Source organism: Dendrobates tinctorius, unplaced genomic scaffold (assembly GCF_039654945.1).
Source record: "Dendrobates tinctorius isolate UK_male_01 unplaced genomic scaffold, ASM3965494v1 ptg000147l, whole genome shotgun sequence".
Classification (NCBI taxonomy): Eukaryota; Metazoa; Chordata; class Amphibia; order Anura; family Dendrobatidae; genus Dendrobates; species Dendrobates tinctorius.
Window position 1 is genome coordinate 1967825 of NW_027361814.1, and position 27769 is coordinate 1995593.

General features: G+C 47.2%; 1 protein-coding gene across 2 annotated transcripts in view; it reads left to right on the forward strand.

The window, feature by feature from the left end:
- The first annotated feature begins 3700 nt into the window (after positions 1-3700).
- MKI67 (marker of proliferation Ki-67) overlaps positions 3701-27769 on the forward strand; it is a 53171-nt gene continuing 29102 nt past the window's right edge. The window contains exons 1-11 of one of the 2 annotated variants that reach the window (XM_073546347.1): positions 3701-3920; positions 18298-18406; positions 18490-18571; positions 19085-19200; positions 19860-19926; positions 19999-20029; positions 20143-20952; positions 21943-22181; positions 24212-26444; positions 27326-27435; positions 27527-27698. In XM_073546347.1, the coding sequence (XP_073402448.1) occupies positions 3860-3920; positions 18298-18406; positions 18490-18571; positions 19085-19200; positions 19860-19926; positions 19999-20029; positions 20143-20952; positions 21943-22181; positions 24212-26444; positions 27326-27435; positions 27527-27698 (4030 nt within the window). In that variant the 5' untranslated portion in view covers positions 3701-3859. Of the gene's footprint in view, positions 3921-3954; positions 4144-18297; positions 18407-18489; positions 18572-19084; positions 19201-19859; positions 19927-19998; positions 20030-20142; positions 20953-21942; positions 22182-24211; positions 26445-27325; positions 27436-27526; positions 27699-27769 lie in introns of those variants that run through there. The other variant, XM_073546348.1, reaches the window with a different exon arrangement.

Genomic DNA, 27769 nt, shown 5'->3' on the forward strand with positions numbered 1-27769 from the left:
TTTTCATTTTCATTGCTCAATGTTGTAAAATTCTGTGAAGCACCTGGGGGTTCAAGGTGCTCACCACATGTCTAGATAAATTCTTTGAGCGATCTAGTTTCCAAAATTGGGTCACTTGCGGGGGCTTTCCACTGTTTAGATACATTAGGGGCTCTCAAAACACGACATGACACCCGCACACAATTCCGTCTGCTTTCCAAAATGTCACTCCTTCCTTTGTGAGCTCTGTCGTGTGCCCAAACAGTAATTTCCCCCCACGTATGGGGTATCGGCGTACTCAAGAGAAATTGCATAACAAATTGTATGGTGCAATTTCTCCTGATACCTTTTAGAAAATTCAAACCTGGGGGTTTAAGGTGCTCACCACACATCTATATAAGTTCACCAGTTTTTCACTGTTTAGGCACATGAGAGACTCTCCAAATGCAGACACGGCATCCGCTATTTATTCCAGGAAATCTTACTTTCAAAAAGTCAAATGGCGCTCCTTCCCTTCCAAGCCCTGTTGTGCAACCAAACAGTTGTTTTCCTCCACTCCTTGGGAATCAGAGTACTCAGGAGAAAGTGCACAACAAATTGTATGATGCAATTTCGAGCCCTGTCATACGACCAAACAGTGGTTTTCCCTCACATAAAGGGTATCTGTATGATCAGGGGAAAGTGCGCAACAAATTTTGGGGTGCACTTTTTCCTGTTACCCTTGTGAAAATAAAAAAAAATTGTGTTTGATTTGAAATTTTGGTGAAAAAAAAAAAATGAAATGTTCTAAAAATTCCTGTGACGCACCTGAAGGGTTAATAAATGCTTGAACTTGGTTTTGCGCACACTAAGGGGTGCAGTTTTTAGAATGGCGTCAAAGTCACTTCAAATGTAATGTAGTCCCTAAAAAAAATGGTTATGTAAATTTTGTTGAAAAAAATTAGAAATTGCTTGTCAACTTTTAAACCTTATAACTTCCTAACAAAAATAAAAATGATGTTCAAAAATTGTGCTGATGTAAAATAGACATGTGGGAAATGTTATTTATTAACTATTTTGTGTGACATATCTCTCTGATTTAAGGGCATAAAAATTCAAAGTTTTGCAAACTGCAAAATTTTCAACATTTTTGCCAAATTTCCGTTTTTTTTAAACAAACAAACGCAAGTCACAGAGAAGAAATTTTTAGCACTATCGTGAAGTACAATATATCACAAAAAAACAATCTCAGAATCAGCGGGATCCATAGAAGCGTTCCAGAATTATAACTACATAAAGTGAGGGAAGTCAGAATTGTAAAAATTGGCTTGGTCATTAAGTACAAAATTGACTCTGTCACTAAGAGGCTGATTGAATTATCCATGCATCTAATTACACATGGTCTAATACCTAACAATTCTAGTTGTATTTGCCTGATATTGGGGTTATTTCTGTTTTTAATTGTTATGTAATTATAATAAAGTTACATTTTTTTTCAAGCTGTGGAAAATCTCTGAGACATGTCTAACTTTAATCCGAGGGTCGGCTAAAAATTGGCATTAAGGCTAGTTTCACACTAGCGTTTATTCGACGCAGCGCACGGCGCCGCTAAGCCCCGCCCCCTGCCGGCTCCCTGCCCGCCCCATCCGGTCATCACCGCCTACTATCGCACATGGACGCTTGCGATCTGCGCACCCTATCTTTAGCATAGGGTGCGCAGATCGTGCGCTGGCCGTGCGCTAGTAGGATTTTGGCATGCGCTACGCATTCTTGAAGGTGCGCTGAGCGCGCCGAAATGCAACATGCTGCGTTCGGCGCACCTTCAAAAGTGCGCAGTGCACGCCAAAATCCTACTAGGGCACGGCCAGCGCACGATCTGTGCACCCTATGCTAAAGATAGGGTGCGCAGATCGCAAGCGTCGATGTGCGATAGTAGGCGGTAATGACCGGATGGGGCGGGCAGGGGGCGGGGCTTAGCGGCGCCGTGCGCTGCGTCGAATAAACGCTAGTGTGAAACTAGCCTTACTAAAAAATCAGACCACACTCGGATGCCTATCAATTGCGATCTGTTTTTATCAGAATGGAGAAGGAGAAGTTTTGTTTTAATTTCTCCACGTACAAGAAAATTGGATGCGCTCGTCGCACCACACTCTGATCAGAATAATCAGTGCGTCTTTCTGCTACGGGTGGATGAGCCCTTTTGCGAGGTTCGGTACACTCTTTATCCTACTATTCTATTTTGCTGTGCCCACTTCCTTTTGTTTTCCTCTTTACGTCATCAGCTTTGAATGCGTTTTTCCTCCGTTTTCTGGTTACTTTTGCCTCTTTATTACATACATTTTCTATGTACGTTTTTACTACTTTCCCAACACAGAAATCTTGTGAAATCATTCTGTTAAAAGGTTCAAAAAACATTTTTTTTTTTTGTTAGGCCGCTTTCACACTTCAGGCTTTCGGTATCCGGCATGGGGCGGCAAAAAACCGGACTAACGGATCCGGCCGCATACGCAGACACCGGATCCTTCTTTCTGCAGAATATATTCCTGGCAGAGAAGGTTTCCGGGCATGCGCAGTGAATGCAACGTTTTTTTCCTGACGCCAGACCGGCTATTTTCTCCGAATCCGGAAAAAAACGGATGCGCCGCATTGCCTTCCGGCGCAATGCGGCTGCAATGAAACAGCACGGGGAAAAAGCAGGATCTGGTCGTAACAGGCGCCAGATCCGGCAGTCCAGTTTTTCGCCGCACCATGCCGGATACCGAAAGCCTGAAGTGTGAAAGTGGCCTTATTCATCAGATTTTTCAGTCACCATTGATTCTTTTTGACAATTTTCTGCTACAAAACAGAATGTGACGGTTGCACGCTGCAATTTTTGTTTTTTTAATCCTATTACGACCTTCTATGCGTCTATTTCCAAAATTGTTAGGCTATCTACCCACGTATGCAGAAAATTCCAGACTAAAAACCGGACTCCTTCCCAGGAAACGTGCGGTTTTTTTGCCGGAGCATCCCCAGTCTCACAGAATATAGTTAGAAATGCGGATTTTTTCACGAAGTTTAGTGAGCATGCTGCGTTTTTTACCAAAAAGTGCAGAATTCATTAAAATGAATGGGATGCTTATTGTAAGCGTTTTTGCCGGTAAAAAAACGAGAAAAAAACGCTTAGGTGTGCACACAGCCTTAGTCTGGATATAGGGCCGTGAAATATGCTCCGATCAACTGACTTTGCCTTAAAAACAAAAAAAAATTGGATTGAATCATCGGCTGTGTGATGACACCTCCGCTTCTATTCCATGTGGTATTATGCAGGCTATCTCCGTGTTACATTCGGGTGTATGGATGATCCTGCTTTCCTGCAGCCTTTCACTACAAGTCCCAGCAGCTCCTCTCACTCTCCTACACGTAGGTTACACATGTAAGAAGCTCAATCAGCTCCTATAATAATAGACGGCGCTATGACCAATATTCATAAAGCAGAGCGCTATAACCGGCATTCTGACTGGAAAGGTTACAGCAGCTCCCTTATCTCGGGTTCATTTGTGTTTATAAAGACACATTCCGGTCACACAATCTGCAGCTCTGACACGTTTTTGTTTTTTATTTATTTCTCTCATGACAGTTTTGCCGCCATAATGAAGCCTCGTCGTCTTTGTTTGAGGAAACTGCGCGCCTTTTTTACCCCTCCTTCGGACACGCCCACCCCGAAATCAGATTGGCCACTCCTCCGATCACGTGTCCTCGCGCCGCCAATAACCCCGCTTCGCGCTGCTTTTCGAACACTTTTTAAAACTTCATACATATTCATGGTATCCTTACGCCTGACCAAATAGTACACCGGAAAGAATCCCCTCACGTCTCCTTCGATCAGTATCAATCATATGAAGACTGGCTCGTGTTCAAGATGAACGCCAGCAGCAGCTGTACGAATGCTCGTTTCCAGGACTTGTTTGTCAAGTTGGCCCGTAAGTGAGGCGGCGGAAGGATACAGGGAACGATAGATCGCGTCACAAACATTTGGCCCTGACTTCGCGCGTGCGCTTTGATGATTCCTCGCGGACGCGGAGGAGCCGAGCGCTCGTAACGGACGGCAGAGCTGTTGTGGTCGGTGCGATCCGGCGGCCGCTTCAGGCTGTCTCCTCATTAATGGACTGAGCGATCCGCATCGGAAACCTTTGGGCTGCTCAGGTTGGTAATGGCGGCTTAGTAGCGGGGGGTGAAGTTTCGCGGCTTAGGAGGTGGTGGAGAAGCCCGCCAATTTGTGTTTCTGAAGTCCGGGGCTGTGACGCGGGCTTTTGGCTTTGGTTTTTAACCCGTCGCGGACTGTTTGGGTTTTGTACGGCGAGCGGGTGGTACCAATACACCTCAAAGTTCGTTTGTGGGCCGTGGGCTCCGCAGGAGCCTCCTCTCCTGGGGGATGTGGCTGGGGGCTAGTGTAATCGCCTCTGCTGGTGGAGTGGAGGTCTGAGGTCACCCCAGGGCCGTCCACTGACTGGGTGCAGGTGTGTATCTCTGTGCAGGTAGTACTACAACTCTCAGCAGGCAGCTGTCAGGGCACGTGCAGCAGCTGCAAGTTACAAGCTCCGGGCTGTGTCCAGCAGTGTTTCATCACCATGGACAGCAGGGGCAGGATGGCTGGAGAGAAGGATGGGATTGGTTTGGTTGTGGCTCTTGGCACCGTGGACGCTGGGGCCCTCGTGGATCTGACTCCTGAGCCGATCCAGTCATTATTACTTTATTAGGACTGGTCTGGAGACCGTCGTCCATGTAGTTGCAGGACATCTGCGGCTGCCGGACTTGGGGCCCCATTCACAGAATTACGTTTCTGTTGTGGTGACTGATCATGTGGCGTCTGGGGGTCGGGCGCGTGGTGACTGATCATGTGGCAGCAGCCGTGGCGTCTGGGGGTCGGGCGCGTGGTGACTGATCACGTGGCAGCAGCTGGGGGTTGGGCGCGTGGCGACTGATCACGTGGCAGCAGCCGTGGCGTCTGGGGGTCGGGCGCGTGGCGACTGATCACGGGGCAGCAGCCGTGGCGTCTGGGGGTCGGGCGCGTGGCGACTGATCACGGGGCAGCAGCCGTGGCGTCTGGGGGTCGGGCGCGTGGCGACTGATCACGGGGCAGCAGCCGTGGCGTCTGGGGGTCGGGCGCGTGGCGACTGATCACGTGGCAGCAGCCGTGGCGTCTGGGGGTCGGGCGCGTGGCGACTGATCACGTGGCAGCAGCCGTGGCGTCTGGGGGTCGGGCGCGTGGCGACTGATCACGTGGCAGCAGCCGTGGCGTCTGGGGGTCGGGCGCGTGGCGACTGATCACGTGGCAGCAGCCGTGGCGTCTGGGGGTCGGGCGCGTGGCGACTGATCACGTGGCAGCAGACGTGGCGTCTGGGGGTCGGGCGCGTGGCGACTGATCACGTGGCAGCAGACGTGGCGTCTGGGGGTCGGGCGTGTGGCGACTGATCACGTGGCAGCAGCCGTGGCGTCTGGAGGTTGGGCGCGTGGCAGCAGCCGTGGCGTCTGGAGGTTGGGCGCGTTGCGACCGCCGTGGCGTCTAGGTGGTAACCGCTGTGTCGTCTGGGGGGCGGCAACATGGCGGCCGCTGTGGCGTCTGGAGACCGATCACGTGGTGACCTTTGTGACGTCTGGGTGGTAACCGCTGTGGCGTCTGGGGGTCGGGAACGTGGCAGCGGCTGTGGCGTCTGGAGACCGATCACGTGGTGACTGATCATGTGGTTACCGCTGTGGCGTCTGGGGATTTGGGTGGTTCTTTTGTGTTCTATGAATCTAGTGGTTTTGTTCTTTTGGTATATAATATTGATCTGTCATCAGTATTGGATCCGGCACCGATCAGGTAGGGACCGTGGAGCTGGCTTGTTGTTACCCGGCAGCGACTGCAGTTTGGCTTCAGTGTTTTCATCTGGCTGTCGGCAGAGTTCTTAATGGTTGGTTGGTAGTGCTGGGCCTCCACCAGTCTAAGAGCATGGTCACTATTTTCCCATCAGTATTTGTAAGCCAAAACCTGGAGTGGGTGATAAATACAGAACCTGTTTTTTTTTTTTTTTCTATTATACTTTTCTTCTGATTGTTCCACTCCTGATTTTGGGTAACATCCGTATTTGTAAGATACTGAACGTGGCCTAACACTGATGACCTAGCATAAGGTCATGTTCAATGTCACATATTTGTGTTTCAATAATTTTTCTTGAATTTTAAAATATTTACATGAGGAAAGGTAAATATTTATTCAGGGATGGAGAGAACTTGGATTACGGTATATAGTCATGATAAATCCAGAGCTTAAAACAACAAACCTCAGTATAGCATTAGTGATTATTTAATGGTAACGTGGTGAATAGTAATCCGAATCCCGGAGTGGGTGTGAGATACAGAACTCGTGCACCAGTTTCTATTATACTTTTCATCTGATTTTGTCATTTTTGTATAATTTTGTCTTATAAATACTGATGTAAAATACTGAATGTGGTCTAAGGTAATGTCACCAATATTGCATGCCTGGAGTGAACCCCTTTGACAAGTTATTACCTTTCCACAGGATACGTGGTAACTTGCTAATAGCGTTGGGTACGTTCAGCACCGTGACGTGGGCGGCTTCTTATGAATGAAGCGATAGGCACACGTGTGTTGAGCTGTATTATTCATGGTCTGTGGGACAGTTCAGCTCTTGGTTATGTCTTCAGCCCCGATGGCTGTGAATAAAGTGATATGTGTGTTCTCAGAGTCCCAACAGTCAGAGCCATTTGTAATTTGTTTTATTTGATTAACATTTTAAAAATGTAGCAGTCATTTTTAAAAATTTTTTTTTTTTTTCCCAAGGAAATTTACAAAACTTATTTATTTATTTTAATTTTTTTAGAGACCAATTCAGTTTTGAATTGACTTTGGGGGGCTCCTATATATTAGAATTCCCCAAATGTTTTACCAATTTAAAAACGTCACACCTCAAGGTATCCAAAATTACTTTCAGGTAGTTTATTAACCCTTCAAGTGATTTTCAGGAATTGATGCAAAGTGACATGACGGGAAGAAAAAAAATAAATATTTTTTACCACCTAAATGTTTCTAAAGGGCATGTCACACTAAGAGATATCGCTAGCAATATCGCTATAACTTGTGACGTTATAGCGATATTGCTAGCGATATCGCTATATCTGATACTTACCTACAACCCGCTCCCCCGCTGGTTATCGCTGATCGCGCGAGAATGTCCAGGACTGTTTCTCGTCGTCAGCTTCGTGCTGTGACGACGAGCGACGCGTGGAGCCGGGCGGGAGGACGCAGGATCGCCTGGTGTGACAGGTAAGTAGCGACCCCCGACCCCTGCGATGTCGCTGTTGAGATCTGCCTGTGTGGCAGCTCACTAGCGACCACTTAGCGATGCACCAGCGATCCTGACCGCGTCATATCGCTGGTCGGGATCGCTGGTGCATCGCTAAGTGTGACAGTACCTTAACTTTAGAAGAGGCCGCTATGGCTGGAAGACTTTAAGGCTGTTATCTGGCCATGAATTGCCATGGCAAACATCAGGACAACACGATCAAGATCTCAGGGCGCTGATGGGGTTAAAGAGGGAGCCCCCCCCACACTGTTAACCATCTAGGTGCTGTAGTCACTATTTACAGCAGTATTCAATGGGTTTTACTAGCCATGGTCGGTGCTAACACTGATCGTGGCTGGTGCAGCAAGTTGTCAGCTATGGCCTGTTTCACACTTAAGTTTGTGACCATCAGTCAAGATCCGCCGATTTGAAAAAAAAAAAAAAACGGATCCGCCATTTTTCTTGGTCGTCCGTTCGATCCGCTTTTGTACGGATCCGCCAAGAGTTTGGCGTCCGCACAGCAGCCCGGACGGAGCATGTAACTTTTTTTGCTGTCCAGATCCGCTATTTCCTGATTTAACCCACGTTTCTGTCTGGCTGCTGGATAAAAAATCTCTCTCGGCGCGGTTCCTTTACATTTTTACCTTCGGCGCATCCGTTCATCCGCCAATCCCCTCACCTGCGTTTCTGTCAGTCCGCCTGCGGATCCGGTTTCCGCTATTTTGGTGGATTTTGACTGACAGAAAAAAATGAAGTGTGAAACAGGCCTATTGTGTCCAGCTGATAGCTGCTGGATTGTCCTCTGTCGAAGGATGCTATTCTCTTACATCGCAAGTCTGTTTTAAGTTGTTTTCGGAAGTAATTGTGCATTCATTACATTGAAATGCTTTATGGCCGCTGTTTTCTTTTTTTTTCTTTTTTTTTTCCTTTTTTGCCTTTCACTCTTGCATCATAAGAACACATTTAATAATATAATAATTTTTTCTAGAGCACCGACATATTCCGCAGCACTTTACATTTCAGAGGCGATTTGTACAGACGATAGACATTACAGCATAACAATAATCACACAGATCATAACAGATACCAAGAGGAATGAGGGCCCTGCTCGCAAGCTTACAGTCTGACATTTGTGACCTGTTGGCTCTCATGTTGTCTCCTATATGGACATGAAGGCACTTGTCTCATTGCGAGTCTGAGACTCAGAATGGAGCCAGGAGAGCTTCTTCCTGAAAGTAGCCTGGACAACACAGAAGATGCTGTGAGAGCTGACAGGTCGCACATGTGGTTTTCCTGCCGGCTGTGCAACGCTGATTTACTGGGAGAGCAGAGCTTATAGCCACAGTAACTGGCTGCAGTGTCAGGCTGGAGGCATCATTGGCCTCTTGCAGGATTCTGCCAAACTTATGTGCAGTCCTGGAAGAGGACTTGAAGGCTGCTGACATGTGCTGCAGTGTTGTGACAGGTCGGTCACTGTAGATAAGGCTCCATACCTAGCCTGTCAGCACTTACACTGGTGGATGGAGGCGTCCGCTCCTGTGGACTAAACCTATCAGTGCAAGTTGTGTTGCTGCCCTGTAGTGATCTTCAAGGGGTAGGAAGTATTTTTGATGTCTCTTCATCAGTTTTATGATGTAGATGTGCATTATTCCTCCCTACACTCACATTTTGCAATATTAGTTTGTTTTTTGGGGCCACAGCCATACTTCTTACACATTTCTGCTGCTGTAGATATTCAGTCTCCCATGCCCTGAGCACCTGGGTGTCATCTGTGGATGGATTATACCTGGATATTTTGCTCTCCTTGGTCATCTAATTAGCACCTAACACTTAGGGTATGTGCACATGGTGCGGATTCTGCTGCGGATCCGCAGCGTTTCTGCAGCTGCGGGTCCGCAGCAGATTTAGGTGCGTTGTATTACCATTGTTTTCAATGGTAAACTGGAAAATGCTGTGCACATGCTGCAGATTTTTCCACGCGGTTTTGCTGCGGTTTACAATCCGCAGCATGTCAATTCTTTTGTGCAGAAACGCTGCGGTTTCACACCTCATCCATTATGAGGTGTAAGGCTGAGTTCACACGTGGCGTTTTTTTCGCGTTTCCGCGGCAGTTTTAACCGCGCGATTTTGCAGCGAAAAATAAGCATCCCATGCATTCCTATGGGATTCCGCAATGCTGTGCTAATGCTGCGGTTTTTACCGCGGCGGAATCGCTTCGCGGTAAAAAACGCAGCATGCTCATTAATTTGCGGAATCGCGGCGATCCCGCACCCATAGGAATGCATTGTTCCGCTTACTTCCCGCATGTGGCTGTGCACACCATGCGGAAAGTAAGCAGAACATTTGCTGATGGTACCCACGGTCCGGAGGAGAGGAGACTGTCCTCCGGGCTTTGGGTACCATATCCCTGTAAAAAATAGAATTTAAAATAAAAAATATTGTTATTCTCACCTTCCGGCGTCCCGCGCAGCCTTCCCGCCTCTCTCCACGCTCCCGGTCCCAGTAATCTTTTGCGAAAATGCCCGCGATGACGTCCAGTCTCGCGGGATCACGAAGTCTCGCAGTCATTCGCGCGACGTCATCGCGAATTACCGCGAGACAACGCGATCCCGCGAGAACTGACGTCATCGCGGGCATTTTCGCAAAGGATTACTGGGAACGGATGCGTGGGACGCCGGAAGGTAAGAATAACACTATTTTTTATTTTTTTTACATTCTATCTTTTACTACTGATGCTGCATTGGCAGCCTCAGTAGTAAAAAGTTGGTCACACTTGTCAAACACTATGTTTGATGAGTGTGACCAACCTGTCAATCAGTTCTCCAAGCGATGCTACAGATCGCTTGGAAAACACTAGCATTTTGCAAGCTAATTACGCTTGCAAAATGCTAATTACGCTTGCAAAATGCTAGTTTTTCCGTGGGAAAATCGCGGGAATTTAAAATGCGCGAGAGTTCCGGTACGTGTGCACTTAGCCTTAAAACCGCAGATAAACTGTAGGACTTTAGTCCTGCGGATTTATCTGCGGATTCTACTACAAAATCCGCACCACCAAACAGGGCTGTGGAGTCGGTAAGCCAAACCTGCGACTCCGACTCCGACTCCTCAATTTCCCTTACACCGACTCCACGACTCCGACTCCGACTCCCACACATATTGCTTATATTTAAGTGAAAAATTTATTGTAGTACAATGTGAACCTCAGACATTTAATCATTTTTATGATCCAATAATCAAGATATTTAGATAAAACAGAATATATATTGGTGTACTACCCGGTTTTCATTCTTTTTGGTACAGATACGATATGGATAGACAGATATGGATAAATGGATATATAGATAGAGCAGATTTCTAATCTGCTTTTGCTATTGAAAATATTATCTATGAGCTCAAAAACCTTTCAGGTGATGCAGTTTTTTAAAAAGATGATCAGCTTTTGCAGCTGAAAAACGTATCCTCAAAAAACACAGGAAAAACGCTGTGCGTGAATGTAGCCTTAGATCAGGAATAGAACAGTCATTTATAGGACATTTCATAACTTTCCCAAACTCCTATAAAAAAATATTCAGCACATCCTGCATTGAATTACTGTACCCAATTTATTATATATTTTAGGAGTCGGAGTCGGTCCATTTTATACCGACTCCAACTCCGACTCCACCAAAATGAGCTCCGACTCCACAGCCCTGCCACCAAAAAACTACGTGTGCACATAGCCTTACGTAAAGTCAAACATCCCAACAGTAGGAATTTACAGGGACTATCAGCTCTAAGATAAAACTTGACCTTGTATGTGAAAGTGAATGTCGAAATAACCTGGCGCCATCCTTTGTACCAGTGGTGCTACTGTTGCACAGTTCTGTTACATTTTTCATCTTGCCCAAATGGCCACAGCACACTCATGAGGGTTGAGGGGTCTGGGACCAGTGCTACTTTTCTTAGTCTATGTGCCCACGTAGCGTTTTAAACCGGACACTAAAAACTGGACTCCTTCCCAGAAATTGCGCGTTTTTTCCGCGATTATGTTCGCGATTTTGCCGTGATTTTCGCGTGCGAAATTCCAGCACTTTCCAAGCGATTTGAAGCATCGCTTGGAAAGTGATTGACAGGTTGGTCACACTTGTCAAACATAGTGTTTGACAAGTGTGACCAGATTTTTACTATTGAGGCCGCCTATGCAGCATCAATAGTAAAAGATAGAATGTAAAAAATAATAAAAAAATAAAAAATCGGGGTATATTTACCTTCCGACGTCCCGCGCTGTCTTAGCGACGCTCCCGTTTCAAGTGATGCCTTGCGAGACCTGTGATGATGTTGGTCTCGCGTTGCTATATTGATCTCACGAGACCGCTAGAGTAACGCGAGACTACGTCATCACAGATCCTTGCCGCAAGGCATTACTGGGAACACTGAGGCCGGGAAGGCAGCGCGTGACACCGGAAGGTAAATATACCCCGATTTTATTCGGTCGTCCATGACAGCACCACCTGAGAGAGGGGATCCGCCCTTCTTAGGAACAGGAAAAACCTACAGATACAAAAAGGGCGGCACCTCTCCCACGCATCAGTTGGTTTCCTGTTCCTAACAAGGACCGAACTCCCTACAGATCGTCCGTCATGGATAACCGAATCCCAGGCCAGCGGACCGACTCAGGTAGCGGGGGGTTCTCCTACCTCTGTCTCGCTGGGGGCCCTGGATGCGCCACGGTGGGTCCGGGTAGGATTTCCACGGCAGTGGTAAGAGCAGGCGGAGACAGGGTCCGGCGGTCGCCTTCTCCACAGGACCGGTGAGGTAAGCGGGTCCCCCTGTGTCTCCTTCCCCCGGGGGTGCGGTCCGTTCGGGCGGGCGCCGCCGGCGGTGTCCCACAAAGGGAGCGGCGGTTCCGAGCCGGCGGCGCAGTTCTAGCCCCTTGCCGCGCGTCCCTGCGGCCTCTGTCGCGCGGGGAAGTGACGCGGCGAAGGGGGCGGGGCCTAGCGCCGGAAGTCGGATGCCGGCGACTTCCGGTTGTGGTGAACGCGCGCCCGCCGCCTGAGGGGGCCGGGCACCTGAAGGGGAGGGGGAGGATCGCGGGGAGCGGTCCAATGGGGGGCCCGAACACCGGACAGAGTCCTGCTAATCCGGAGGAGGAGCCTTCTTAAGACAGAAGGCATCGCTGCTGAGGTGCTTCTGGAGGCCCAGCGATGGACACAACAGAAGCCCCCATGGACCCACAAGAGGTGCAGCCCGTGGCAAAGCGCCCCAGTGACCAACCTAAGAGGAAGGAGGGACGTTCAAGTGGACGGAGCCACAGCAGTTCCTCTAGGTCAAAGGATCCTCCCGCAGCCCCCCATGATCCGGTACCTGTCCTCATCTGCAAGGGTAAGAGATCTGCGAGAATGTACCCTGATGCAGTGTCCCCTTATGTGTTTGATTCTCAGGGGAAGAAGGCCACAGGGAAGCAGAAGCACAAGGAATGTGCCCTCTGTAGTTGCCCCTTACCAGATGGCCACCCCAAGAGATTGTGTCAGTCTTGCGTGAGACAGACGGTAGGGACGGAGATGAGGGGTAGAACGTGAGTGGAGTATCAGACTCTTACACTCTTTCCTATTTATACAGGTAGCGGAAGAAGCTCCAAGTTTCGCTACAGACCTGAGGCAATCAGGACTGAAATAAAAGCCCTATCAAAAGAAGGTTCTTCTAAAAGAAGACGAGCTAGTGTTTCAGGCTCAGAGTCTTCAGTCGGCCCTAGAAAGGAAGATATCTCCTCATTGTCCTCGGCCTCCTCTTCTTTTTCCGAAGAGGATTCCAGACGGTTCTGCTTTCCCTTGGACCAAATGGATAAATTAATTAAAACCATAAGGTCAACCATGGGGGTAGAAGAAAAAAAGACAGAACTGTCTGCTCAGGACATTATGTTCGGGGGTCTAGACCCCAGAAAACAAAAGACTTTTCCACTAAACGAAAAAGTCCAGAGCCTGATTGACAGGGAGTGGAAAAAAACGGAAAAAAGGGGTTCTATGCCGCCCGCTTTCAAACGTAGATACCCCTTTGAGGACCCAATAGTAAGTCGATGGGATAAGGCCCCCAAGCTGGATGCAGCGGTAGCTAAAGCCTCAAAAAAGTCATCTATACCCTTCGACAATATGGCCTCCCTTAAAGACCCCCTAGATAAAAAGGCAGATTCCTTTTTAAAGGGCACATGGGAGATGTCAGCAGGCGCCCTAAGGCCAGCAATAGCAGCCACGTGCGCAGCCAGATCCATGATGGTCTGGCTGGATCAATTGGACTCTCAGCTAAAGGATGGAACCTCGCGAGCCTCCATCCGTAAGTCTCTACCAATTATCCAGAATGCTGCTGCCTTTCTGGCAGATGCCTCGGCGGACTCAGTAAGAATGGCGGCTAGGTCTGCAAGTTTGTCTAATTCGGCCCGAAGAGCCCTCTGGTTAAAATGCTGGCCGGGAGATATCCAAGCCAGGTCCCGTCTCTGTTCTATCCCCTGTGAGGGTGAATACTTGTTCGGCCCTGTCCTAGACGAACTGTTAGAGAAGGCCGGGGATGAGAAAAAGACATTTCCGAGTCTGCCGAATACATCCTGGAGACGTCCATTTTCTAGGAAAGGGTATTCCCGCAGGAGACAGGCCAGAGATCAGAACAGATGGGACAACAAAAAAAACAGAGGTACGGGCTTCATGTATGGAGGAGGGGGGCGCCAAGAAGGTCCATCACTGGATAATAAGAAGCCGCCCCAATGACTAGTGGCTCTGGTAGGAGGAAGATTATCTGCCTTCTACCCGGCCTGGGCCAGAATCTCGAATAGCAGCTGGATACTGGGGGTGATAGCTACAGGACTGCACCTAGAGTTCGCCTGCGTTCCCCAAGATCGGTTCAAGGTAACTCCACTCAAATCTTCCCCGCTAGAACAAGCTGCCCTGGAGACCGAGGTCCTCGAGCTACTGGACAAAAAAGTCCTGACGAGAGTTCCAGAGGAAGAGAGGGGGAAAGGCTTCTATTCCCCCCTGTTCTTGGTCCGTAAACCGGACGACTCATTTAGGGCTATATTTAACCTCAAAGCCCTCAATAAATTCCTGGTTGTACGTCCATTTAAAATGGAAACAATCAACACCGCAATAAAGATGCTGTTTCAAAACTGCTTCATGGTGGTCCTAGATCTGAAAGACGCTTACTATCATATACCCATAGGTCTAGCACACCAATCTTTCCTTAGACTGGCGGTTCAGTTGGATGGGTCAATCCAGCACTTCCAGTACGCGGCCCTACCCTTCGGGGTGGCGGTTGCGCCTCGAGTATTCACCAAAGTGATGGCAGAAGTGATGGCCCATCTGCGCGAGCTAAACATTCTAGTCGTCCCCTATTTAGATGACCTCCTTATAATAGGCAGTTCAGCCGAGCAGTGTTTAGAACAGTTACAGAAAACAACGGCGGCTCTAGAGCGGTTGGGATGGCTACTTAATATCAAAAAATCCCGTTTGCAGCCATTAAAAATTCAACAATTTCTAGGCCTAACCCTAGATTCAAAAAAGCAGGAATGCCGTCTGCCCCCAGAGAAGCTGCTGCACCTGCATGGCCGGGTCCTGAACGCCTCCAACAACCCCTCCATGTCCCTCAGGAAAGCCATGTCCCTGTTGGGTTCCCTCTCATCCTGCATTCCCGCAGTCCAGTGGGCCCAAGTTCATACGAGAACTCTACAGGGCGAAGTTTTATGGTATCAGAGGATTCTTGGGGGTAACTTAGAAGGTCGACTGACCTTATCTAGAAACACAATAGAGTCCCTGGAATAGTGGCTAGAAAGCAATAACTTGTCTAGAGGGGTCCCTTGGGAGTATAACATTACCCGCGTGGTCACCACGGATGCAAGTCCTTCCGGTTGGGGGGCGCATATGGAAGAAATTCTGGTCCAGGGCCTATGGGAACGAGATCAGATACAAATGTCTTCTAATTTGAAAGAATTAACAGCGGTAGTACTCGCAGCTAAAGAGCTCCTTATGTATCTACAGGGCCATCACGTACGAGTTCTATCGGACAATCGAGTGGCCGTGGCCTATATCAACCACCAAGGCGGAACTCGATCCAGAACTCTGATGAAGGTGGCAGGACAGTTGTTCCAGCTAGCAGAGCGTCATTTTTTATCTCTCACGGCTCTTCACATAAGAGGGAAAGAGAACATCGCGGCAGATTTCCTAAGCCGCAATCTGTTAAAACAAGGAGAGTGGGCCTTAAACACCTCCATTTTCGTTCAGATTGTGCAGAGATGGGGTCAGCCAGAGGTGGATCTATTCGCCACCAAGGAGAATTCGAAAACGACAGTTTTGCTCCCTAAACCCCAGGGAGACTCCTCTGGCAGTAGATGCGCTTCTGATAAAATGGGACTTCAGGCTAGCCTACGCCTTTCCTCCCCTATCTCTACTTCCTCTAGTGTTGAGGAAGATCAGGAAAGACAGGGCAAGGGTCATAGTCATCGCCCCGTTCTGGCCCAGAAGAGCATGGTTTTCGAACCTCAGGATCATGTCGGTAGACGATCCTTGGGTTCTCCCGGACATCCCGGACCTTCTGTCCCAGGGCCCGGTCTTCCACCCTCAGGTGGCTGGCCTACATCTCACGGCGTGGAATTTGAGCGGTCACTGCTAGAAAGTAAAGGCTTCTCTCCAGACCTAATTGACACTCTACTAAAAAGTAGGAAAGTAGTGACAACTAAGATTTACGTCAGAATTTGGGAAAGGTTCCTCGAATACTCAAATATAAATACTGGTGATTCCGTCCCCATAGGCCAGATCTTGGAATTTTTACAAAAAGGGCTGGACTTGGGTCTCTCCACCAGTACCCTTAAAGTACAGGTATCCGCCTTAGGGGCCCTCTTTAGCTGCAACATCGCGGCTAATTATTGGGTCAAAAGATTTATCAAAGCAGCGAGTAGATCCAGACCAATAGTAAAGAATAGACTCACGCCATGGGATTTGAACCTAGTCCTCACAGCTATGACAGAAGCGCCATTTGAACCCATCTCGTCGGCCTCTATTAGGAGCCTGTCCCTCAAAATAGCTTTCCTAATAGCCATAACGTCAGCCCGTAGGGTAAGCGACATTCAGGCATTGTCTAGGCGCCCACCTTTTCTTCAGGTAAAGGAGGATAGGGTAATACTTAGACCCGACCCAGCGTATTTACCAAAAGTAGCCTCCAGCTTTCATAGGTCGCAGGAAATAGTCCTTCCATCCTTCCTCCCTAAACCAACTAATGAGAAAGAGGAGAAGCTACACACTTTAGATGTTAGGAGATGCCTCTTGGAGTATCTAGCAGCTACCGATCCCTGGAAGAAAGACAATGCTCTCTTTGTCTCCTACCAAGGCCCTAGGAAAGGTCTTAGGGTGTCCAAAAGTACACTAGCCAGGTGGATTAGAGAAGCAATCTCGTTAGCTTATGCCTCAAAAGGTAGAGTAGCTCCGGAGAAATTGAAGACGCATTCCACCAGAGCCGTGGCAACCTCGTGGGCCGAGAGGTCGGAAGTCTCCATCGACCAGATTTGTAAGGCGGCCACTTGGTCCTCTCCGAGCACTTTTTATAGTCATTATAGACTAGACTTGGGTGCCTCTGCAGACCTCTCCTTCGGTATCAGGGTTCTGCAGGCTGTAGTCCCCCCCTAAAGTAGTGATTACTCTCTGTAATTCTTTCAGGTGGTGCTGTCATGGACGACCGAATAAAGTCTTAGTTACTCACCGGTTAACGGTATTTTTCGGAGTCCATGACAGCACCCATAGATTCCCTTCCCTTAGTTAATTTGGGTGTGCACGTCTTCCCTTTGTACATATCCACGGGTGATAAAAATTTAAGTGTTGATATTGTTGTAGATATAATTATGCATTAACCTTGGAGGTCCTCTTTTTATACTCTGTAATCCAACTGATGCGTGGGAGAGGTGCCGCCCTTTTTGTATCTGTAGGTTTTTCCTGTTCCTAAGAAGGGCGGATCCCCTCTCTCAGGTGGTGCTGTCATGGACTCCGAAAAATACCGTTAACCGGTGAGTAACTAAGACTTTTTTTTTTTTTTTTTAGTTTTTTTTTTTTTTTTTTTACAGGGGTATGGTACCCAGGGCCTGGAGGACAGTCTCCTCTCCTCCACACCGTGGGTACCATCCGCACATGAGACGCTTAACTTTGCGCATGGTGGGCATAGCCACATGCGGGAAGTAGGCGGTTCTCATACATTCCTATGGGTGCGGAATCGCGGCAATTTTTTGCGATTCCGCAAAAAGAATGATCATGCTGCGATTTTTTTTCCGTGGTGCGATTCCGCAGCGGAAAAAAGCGCAGCATTAGCACAGCATGTGCGGAATGCCATAGGAATGCATGGGGGGGCGTTCTGTACGAGTTTTTTTTAAACGTTTTTGCGCCGAAAATCGCAGCAAAAACTCTTAAAAATCGCATCGTGGGCACACAACCTTATTCTAGAGCCATAATATTTTGCTTTCTGGTTGATGTAGGACTTGTTTATGCAAGATGAGTTTTTTTGTGGTGACTAATTATCATTTCTCTCTCGCTTCATTGGGGAACACAGGAAACTATGGGAGTAAGCTGCTGCCACTGGGAGGTTGACACTATGCAAAGAAAGGGTTATTTTTTTGAGTCTTGTGAAGGAACAAAATGCTCCCATTTAACAGTTCATGACAGTCAAGAGCGTTGTTTGCATAGTCCAAGCCACTGACGTGGGAGCGTGGAGAAACTGTCTTCCAGTTGGGTTTCTTGTCCTCTTCTGGGCCATAAGACCACAGCTGTGACTACCCACGAGGCTCTTGCTTCCCATCTTAATGTAAGTCTATATTGGTCCGCGGTGTTGTCTGGCATTAAAGGGCTGCGGTCACTATTGGTGGAGAAGGACAGGAGCAGAAGACGATAAGTATAAGTGCACAGACTGAACAAACTATTGATGGTGAAATAAAAACCCTTTAAGTTCAGTTCCCCTGGCTGTTATCACCAAATTAATGCCTAATCTGTTTTTGTTATTTTTTTTTTATATAGGTAAGTTTAATGTAAAGATGCCTCTACACGGTGAAATAATTGTAATAAAAAGAAATGGCACAGACGGGACACACTTTCCCTTGACTGCAACATCGTGCTTGTTTGGAAGGTATGTACGTCTCATCGTTTGTCCTAATGCCGCCGATGCCTTAAGATGCTCAGGTGACACTAATGCCGTTCCTCACGTTACAGGAAAGCCGAGTGTGACATCCGCATTCAGCTGCCACACGTCTCCAAAGAACATTGTAAAGTTGAGGTCAGGGATAATGGAGAGGTAAGTGTTTGTACTAATGACCATGTGTCTGGTGGGAGCAGTTTTGGGATACGGACCCCCTTACCCCAGAAGGCCCCATCTATTAGAAAGTTGTATGATACATTTATTAAAAGCATATATCTGACTGGGGGGGATTAAATTCCTCATGTTTTCCAGTAAAGGCTTGCTGTCTCTGAATGGTAACATGAATTGTTTGCATTCAGAGGCTTTTAACTTCAAAGTTGACACGAAAGTTATCCATTAAAGTCTAGGCTGTTAGAGATGGGAAACACTGCATAGATTTCAGCCTCCAGAGCTCAACAAATATTGGAAATGTGATGAAATAGATTCAGTATCATTAGAAAGTGAGAGAACTTTGCATTTAAAATAGGTCTTTCTCAATCTTCACAATATCAATGCACCGATACTTTACTACAGCTAGCCCAAAAAGAGTGCGGCTCGTATGGACCATTTTGGTGGACCATTTTGGAGTTTTACAATTTTTCTTAGACGGGTCTTGTATTTTTCTTGTAGGTGTTTGTTACTAACTTAAGCTCTGTGAACCCAACTCAGCTGAATGGAACTACTGTTATAAAACCCATATGTCTCAAACATGGAGATGTGCTCACAATCATCGATCGCTCATTCAGGTAAGTGCATGCAGGCTTTATTTTATGGGATTTTTTTTTTTTAATTAAGGCAACGTGACAGGATGATTTTACTACTGAAATTAGTGGTACAGCTGTATAATTCTTATCTTTTAGTAATCCTATGCGCCAGAACTTATACTATATACTGCAGTAATGTATATAGTACAAGCAATTTCAGGTTCACGTCCCCTGTAAGCTGAACAAAGTAAAGTTTTTAAAAAAAATGTAAAAACAAAAACCCTCCTTTCCCTAGTTTAAAATAAAGGTAAAACAATATACACATTTAATGCCGCATCCAAAATTGTAACAAATTTGTTTATTCATATATAATTTTATTATAAAAGTGTGTGTATATAGATAGATATGTATATATCTATCTATCTAGATATATCCAAACTTTGAAGGTTGGGTTGGCTGCGCTTTTTCCATGATTCATACAGTGGCATTGTCTGTTCTGTATTATGACCATAATTCCTGACCCAAACTAACAGTAATCTAAGTCTATATGATGCTGTTACTTCCGGTTAACAAGACGCTTAGTTCGGTCAGGGCATGCAGCTATAATACAGATAAGAAAATGTGGCCCCTGTACCATCCTGTAAATGATTTTCCTTTAGGGTAAAATAATAATGCTTTTATATAATGTTATATATTAACAGATTTGAGAAACCACCTACACAACAGGGAAAACGACGATCAGCAGGACTGGACTCTGAAACCTTTAAGGTATATCTATTGATAGTGAATTTTACGCCACATTTGACTTGTAAACACTAATTCATTTTTCTCCCCTTCCAGGTGTTTGCAAGTAACCACCCTTCAGACACAAGTAGGTATTTGGACTTGTCTTATTTTTTTCTTAGTGGTTGTGGAGTGGAAGTGAGGAGAATGAGAAGTTACAGGTATAGTCATATTTATCTATTGGTTTTTTTTCTTAATCAGATGAAACTGTGCGAATTGAAACTCTAATCAATAAAACACAGCGCAAATCTGAAGGCAATATCATTAAAACTACTCATTCGCGGCGATCGCTGCAAGTTTCCTCTTCGTCTTTGCCAAGAAGCGACTTGTCACCCTTTGGCGAATTGTACGAAATGCTTAAAAGTAAAGTGGAAATTGGAAAAACGCCTGTGAAAGATAAAAGCAGTTCACCAAAAAATGTGGCACTAAAAAGAAGTCTCCAGATGCAAGATGGCTCCCAGTCTCCAGTCGCCCCAAAGCGTAGTTCTAGAAGTCAATCCAGCGACAGCCCACTGACCCGTCCGAAAGAGGTTGCTCTGGAGCCTCGATCAGCTTCTGCTGGAAGAGTCAGAGAGGCCTCGAAGAGTCCGTCAAGAAGTCCCAAAACTTCTACTAAAGACTTAAACAAGTCACTACAAGAGGTGGTAAAGGAACCTGAAGCAACGACACGGAGACGCTCCAAACGGGATTCTCAGCCAGCGTCTCATGAGCCAGTGCATCCCATTGTAAATGGGTATGAAGAGAAACGCTCTTCCAGAAGATCTGCAAGTGCTGAAGAAAGCAAATTAGAATCTCAAATACAGTCTACCCCTACTAATGAAAAAACAGCCGATTCTCCAACACCTCGACGTCGGGGCACTCAGTCTGCCTCAAAACTGGTATTAAAGAACCCAGACAGTTCTCCTCAAGGTAAATCTCCTACTCAAGGAAGGCGAAGCGAGACTCTAGAGAAGTCCCCAAAAAGAACGCCATCTGCAGCTTCTGTGTCCGAGGGCAATGCAAGTGAAGAAGGTGCGTTTTATAACTGTTCTTGCATTGTGTGCTGGAGCTGCTTGTTCACTCGCTTACTGAAATCTGGTCCAAAATGTTTACTAGTCTTGTTCTCGTAAATACCCCTTTAACGCCCTGTCTTACGTGTGTCAAATAAGTCTTAATATTGTCAGGACTCCATTGTTCAGGGTTAATGGGTTTTTTGTAAAAAAAAAAAAAAAAAATACAAATGTATGCACCGTAGGCTTCCAGGAGTTAAAATTACCTGGTCTACTCACCTGCTGCTTCCAGTGTAGGAGAGGCTGTAGCAGTGATGTTATGACTACTACGCATATGGCCACTTCAGCCAATCAACGGCGCCTCAATGCCTTTTGCCATCTTCACTTGTGGAGCCGCTGAGGCCAGTGATTGGCTGCAGTGTTCTTGTGATATAACCAGGAGCAGGGACCAATGAGGAAACCTGTTTAACTTTTAGAAGCCTAAAGGCTACAAAAAATAAACAAAACCCAAGTTAAAAGGTAAGCAGGTAGCAACATTCCCAAAATACTTTGCCCCCACAATAGCTTCCAGCAAGCTCGTCAGTGTGTGAGATGTAATGATTAGAGATGAGCGCTCCCGAACAGTAAAGTTTGGAGTCTGTACTGAACATCTATTATTCAGGCACGGACACCGAACATGGACTTGACCAGGAAGTCTGTTACTGTTCTGGTCCCCCCCGAACATCAGATGTTTGTAGCGATGACATGCTTTATCCAGGTATGTCTGAAACTAAAGCAGAGCTCTAGTTCGTTATCACTAAGTGCCCATCGGATTTGATCCCCAAGCAATTCCTTGGGATAGCCTAAAGTACATTCCTCTAAGTTGGAACAAGCAGTCTGAGGCTTATGATCAGTTTCGTTTGTCAGGATACTCTTTCCAGTTAATGAGGTTTCTAATGGGTATATTTAAAGAAAAAAACAAACAAAAAATCTTTCCAGGTTATTTTAATTAATGTTTCTCTATTCTTAACAGTTGAACCAAGGAAAACGCCAAGGAAACGAAGAAGCGATGAACTTTCCCTTCCAGAACCACCACCCAAAAGGAAGAGGGTCTCGTTCGGTGGACATCTTAGTCCGGAGCTGTTCGATAAAAGATTACCTCCCAATTCACCCCTTAAGAAAGGTGCAACTCCTGCTCGGCGGAGTCTGCCTCTAAACTCTACTCACACGGTTATACGTAAAAGCTTTGGCCTGAAGCAATCCGTGATCAGGGTAAGAACTTTTTCAAGGATAGGATGTTAAAATTCTATTTACATTTTAATAAGCCATGTTTTGCAGTGAAGGATTTCATATAAGTAACAGAATATATTACATCAAGCAAAAAAGGGATCTTTGTACTGAAAAATCTGTCATAGCGTTCTTTGGGCGGGAGAAAAAACATCAGGGGTGTACTCTGCTGCCACCAGGAGGCTGACACGAAGAATTACAACCTTAAAGTCACCACCTTGCCTACTGGTAGCTAAGCTATTCAGCTAGTGAGAAAAGCAGTAATAGAAGTATAAAAATAAAATCCAAACATAAAAGAGCAGGTGCTGTGTCCTGCAAAAAGAAAGTATATTGCAGAGATGAGAGAAAACAGGGAATGAGGAGATGGTCTGGGAGCTAATGCAGCGGGATGCACAGAGAAGTACACCTTGCCTGTTCCAAAGAGGTTTGATCCATCTCCGGTCTGTATCCGGAGGAAGATCTACAGCTCGGTCTTTGCTCCATGCAACACAACAGGATCTTGGGGTGAGCTGGGCAGAAGAAAATGGCAAGGACTATTTGCGCCAGCACCTGAACGCTGACTTCATTAGGTAAAGAAAAGGTCCTGCCATCCAAATGACTGATGATACAGACTGAACACTGGAAGAACTTTGTTCGCTGTTTGTTGAGACAGGGTAACCGAAGGAAATAAACTGAGGAGATGAAACTATTACAAAAATAAAGGATAAATACAATATTGGCAGAAACCGGTCCCGAGCTCCAGACCAATGTCTGCCTCCTAAGTGACACTAAGCTAAATGGAGTAGCTTGGTTATCGGGTGGCTGGAGCCAGCTAGGGAGTAGCCAACTTGTTTTCTTAAGGTTGTAATTCCTGTTGTCAGCCTTTTGATGGCAGCAATGTACACCCGTGGTTTCCTGTGTCCCCCAAATAAGTGCCCAAGAAAAAGATAATATGCAAGTTATGAAGGAGGTTTGTGAGAAATCATTGATGTTCTTTTGCTTGTATTATATGTTATATACAGACATACAATATAGGTGTTCAGTCCCAGAGCAGTATTTTCCTTCAGAAACAGGCTTGTATGTATAAATATTATATAAATCAACCACTTGCATGTAGACACCGGCGTGGGCAGCATTTTAATAAATGTTGACACATCTGATGTTCTGATCCGTGGGGTCCAGGTGCTGAGATTGCCATCAACTGATAGAACAAAGGTTCTTATTTGAAGGTTGTTTTTTGGCTTTACTTGACTCTCCGAAGAGAGCCGAATGTGCTGTTTCCGGATCCATAATAAGGCCAGGATCACATATGCGAGAAACTCTGACAAGTCTCGCATGTTAACACCAGACACTGCCGCCGGTACTCGGATCGGAGCGTGCGGCCGCATAGCAATACATACAGCTGCACGCTCCGTTCCCGAGTGCCAGCGGTAGTGCCGGGTATTAAAATGCGAGACTCGTCCGAGTTTCTCGCATGTGTGATCCCGGCCTAAGGATGAGTCCGTATACTTCAATCATTCCAAAGGGCCATAAACACATCTGCCCTTCTTGCTTTTGAGAACTGCATTGGTCTTTGCACCCAGCCCCCACTGATCAAAAGTTTAAATATGTTTGCAAGACACTAGGTGCCTATTAGAGAGGTCCCAAACAACAGGACTACCCATGCTATGGAATATTCTTTTTATTCCCCTTAAATCAATTGTGCACATGAAAATATATATCTCATCAGAGAAATCTGTTTTTCTGTTTCCCCTCTAAAATATATTAGAAACTGGGCTGTGGAGTCAGTAAGCCAAACCTCACTACTGAGCATGTACATAAAGTGCAGCAAAGATTCATCTCCACTTAAAACCTAGATCAGGAATGGAACAGACATTTAATAGGACTTTAATAGGAGTTTCAGAGGAAAAGAAGTTCTAATTTTGCACATTTACTGAATTTTACACTCAAATGCAGTCAAGAGTAAGTTTTTTTTTTTTTTTTTTTCTCTTCCCCCCCCCCCCCTAATCATTTTTTTTTTTTTTTTTTTTTATAAGGAGGTCTTTGAACAGTCTGCTGGAAAGTCACCCAATGTATCTCGGTCTAGTCCAACAAGAAGTTCACCTGTGAAACGTTCACCAGCCAAGCAATCTCCCTTAGCTAAAAGTTTATCACCATCTAAAAGTTCAGTTTCTGTGAAGTCGCCGGCTGGGGCTCAGACCGCTGCTTCAGTTACGCCTGTGAAAAATTCTCCAGCTAAGAAGTCACCAGTGGAAATGCTATCCTTCTCTGCTAAGTTAACACCGGTTAAAAAATCTCCATCTGCAAAGTCACCTGTCAGATCTCCGTCCAGAAGTCCAAAAGGTTTATCTCTTAAATCTATTCCCACTACACCAGCAAAGACACCATCTGAGAGGTCCCCAGTGGCCAGGATGCCGTCATCGTTGAAGAGGTCCCCAGTGGGCGAAACACCTACTTCAGCCGTGAGGTCCCCAGTGGCCAGGACGCCGTCGCCTTTTAAGAAGTCTCCTATGGTCAGCTCTCCGGCCAAGACGCCCACCCCGGCCAAGCGGTCCCCAGTGGCCAAGACGCCCACCCCGGCCAAGCGGTCCCCAGTGGCCAAGACGCCCACCCCGGCCAAGCGGTCCCCAGTGGCCAAGACGCCCACCCCGGCCAAGCGGTCCCCAGTGGCCAAGACGCCCACCCCGGCCAAGCGGTCCCCAGTGGCCAAGACGCCCACCCCGGCCAAGCGGTCCCCAGTGGCCAAGACGCCCACCCCGGCCAAGCGGTCCCCAGTGGCCAAGACGCCCACCCCGGCCAAGCGGTCCCCAGTGGCCAAGACGCCCACCCCGGCCAAGCGGTCCCCAGTGGCCAAGACGCCCACCCCGGCCAAGCGGTCCCCAGTGGCCAAGACGCCCACCCCGGCCAAGCGGTCCCCAGTGGCCAAGACGCCCACCCCGGCCAAGCGGTCCCCAGTGGCCAAGACGCCCACTTCAGTCAGGCGATCTCCAGTGGCCAAGACGCCCACTTCAGTCAGGCGGTCTCCAGTGGCCAAGACGCCCACTTCAGTCAGGCGGTCTCCAGTGGCCAAGACGCCCACTTCAGTCAGGCGGTCTCCAGTGGCCAAGACGCCCACTTCAGTCAGGCGGTCTCCAGTGGCCAAGACGCCCACTTCAGTCAGGCGGTCTCCAGTGGCCAAGACGCCCACTTCAGTCAGGCGGTCTCCAGTGGCCAAGACGCCCACTTCAGTCAGGCGGTCTCCAGTGGCCAAGACGCCCACTTCAGTCAGGCGGTCTCCAGTGGCCAAGACGCCCACTTCAGTCAGGCGGTCTCCAGTGGCCAAGACGCCCACTTCAGTCAGGCGGTCTCCAGTGGCCAAGACGCCCACTTCAGTCAGGCGGTCTCCAGTGGCCAAGACGCCCTCTCCAGTCAGGCGGTCTCCAGTGGCCAAGACGCCCTCTCCGGCTAAGCTTTCTCCAGTGGCCAAGACGCCCACTTCAGTCAGGCGATCTGCAGTGGCCAAGATGCCCACTCCGGCTAAGCTTTCTCCAGTGGCCAAGACGCCCACCCCGGTCAAGCGGTCTCCTGTGGCCAAGACGCCCACTTCAGTCAGGCGGTCTCCAGTGGCCAAGACACCCACTTCAGTCAGAAGGTCCTCAGTGACCAAGACGCCCTCTCCGGCTAAGCTTTCTCCAGTGGCCAAGACGCCCACTTCGGTCAGGCGGTCTCCAGTGGCCAAGACGCCCACTTCGGTCAGGCGGTCTCCAGTGGCCAAGACGCCCACTTCGGTCAGGCGGTCTCCAGTGGCCAAGACGCCCACTTCGGTCAGGCGGTCTCCAGTGGCCAAGACGCCCACTTCGGTCAGGCGGTCTCCAGTGGCCAAGACGCCCACTTCGGTCAGGCGGTCTCCAGTGGCCAAGACGCCCACTTCGGTCAGGCGGTCTCCAGTGGCCAAGACGCCCACTTCGGTCAGGCGGTCTCCAGTGGCCAAGACGCCCACTTCGGTCAGGCGGTCTCCAGTGGCCAAGACGCCCACTTCGGTCAGGCGGTCTCCAGTGGCCAAGACGCCCACCCCGGTAACTCCATATATGAAGGGAAGATTCTCTGTTTCACGTATAGGTACACCACCACAGGAACAAGTTCAGAGTGATCTTCCAGCTTCACAGACTCCAAAGACATCTCGTAAATCTCTATCCATGAGGAAAACTCCTCGAAGAAGCCGGAAACTGGAAGCTTTTGAACTCATTCGTTCCAGAAGGAGAAGTGGTGCTACAGAAGCCAACTTGCTTGGTAAGTTTTTATTGGCTTAAAGAACTCCTCACATTAGGTTTTATCTTAATATGTTGCAATCATATTTATTTAGCACTGTGCACTTAAATTTCTCGGAAGTCTCCAAACCGAGGCTGGACAGGCATCTGTCTGAGATGGTTTAGTAAATCCTGCGTTGAGCAGGGGGTTAGACACTATGACCCTGGAGGTCTCTTTCAAATCTAGCAGTCTATGATTTTGCTCTTCTACCCTGTTAATTCTTTTCCATTAGGTCTATATCGTGATTAAAAACTGACTAGCTGAATCTTTCTAATCTCTAGAAACAGTAGGTCAACTTACCCTTTCAGTCATAGTCACTTTAAAAGTCCCTGGCAGGGGGAGGAGAGAGCAAATGGGTCAGGAATTGAAGAAGGGGGGATGATAAATGCGTGGACAAGAGATTTGCTTTTTCTACATAAAGCTGAGAAAAGAATGAACTGGGTAGAAAGGAAAAATGAGCAGTTGTGAATGCACAGTGCTGTATGCATGAGAGATTTATTGCAATATACTAAGAGGATGAAACTGATAGTTGTGCTTCTTGAAAGGGAATCTGTCACCCACTGGGACACTTGCTATTACTATGGGCATACAGGTAATAGAAATATTAATCTAGTCTTTAATGTATGCCTCATAGTTGCTATCTAGATTTGGAGAAATACACTTTTACTTCATTATGCTTATGATTGCTTCCAGGCTCCAGGGTGTGCGGTGCCTGGAAGAAGTCCCTGCCTCTTCTCCATTATGCTATTACCCACTGACCTTAATGGACAAAAGTACTTTAGTTTTGTAATCTTACCTCGATTTTCAATTTATAAATGTGTTTTTTTTTTTTTTTCCTCCTTTTACCCCCTTTTTTAATTTAGTGTCTAAAACATGGGCTGATGTTGTGAAAGTTGGAGTAGCAAAATCTCAAAGGACGATTAATAAACCTGCACAGAAAATAGCGGCTATAAAAAAGAAACTTAAGCATAAGGTATGTGGTGGGATTTTTTATTTTACATATACTGTTGTTTTTTTTTTTTTTTTTTTGTATTGCGAATGTGACATGCTTTTCTTGCTTTCAGACTCCAATGAAAAAAATCAAAGATGTGACGAGCACAGGTCATGCAGACTCTCCTGCCACAATTCTTGTAGGAAGAGCTCATACACGAGTAGTGAACCTAACCGGATTTGTCCCTAAAGTCATGAGGAACCAGGCTGTGAGACTTGACCCTGCCCACAATGAAAGTTTCACTGGTAAGGATTACTGCTAATATCTTAGTAAATGATTTGCACACCACAAATCTGAACTGTAGTATTAGAACTTT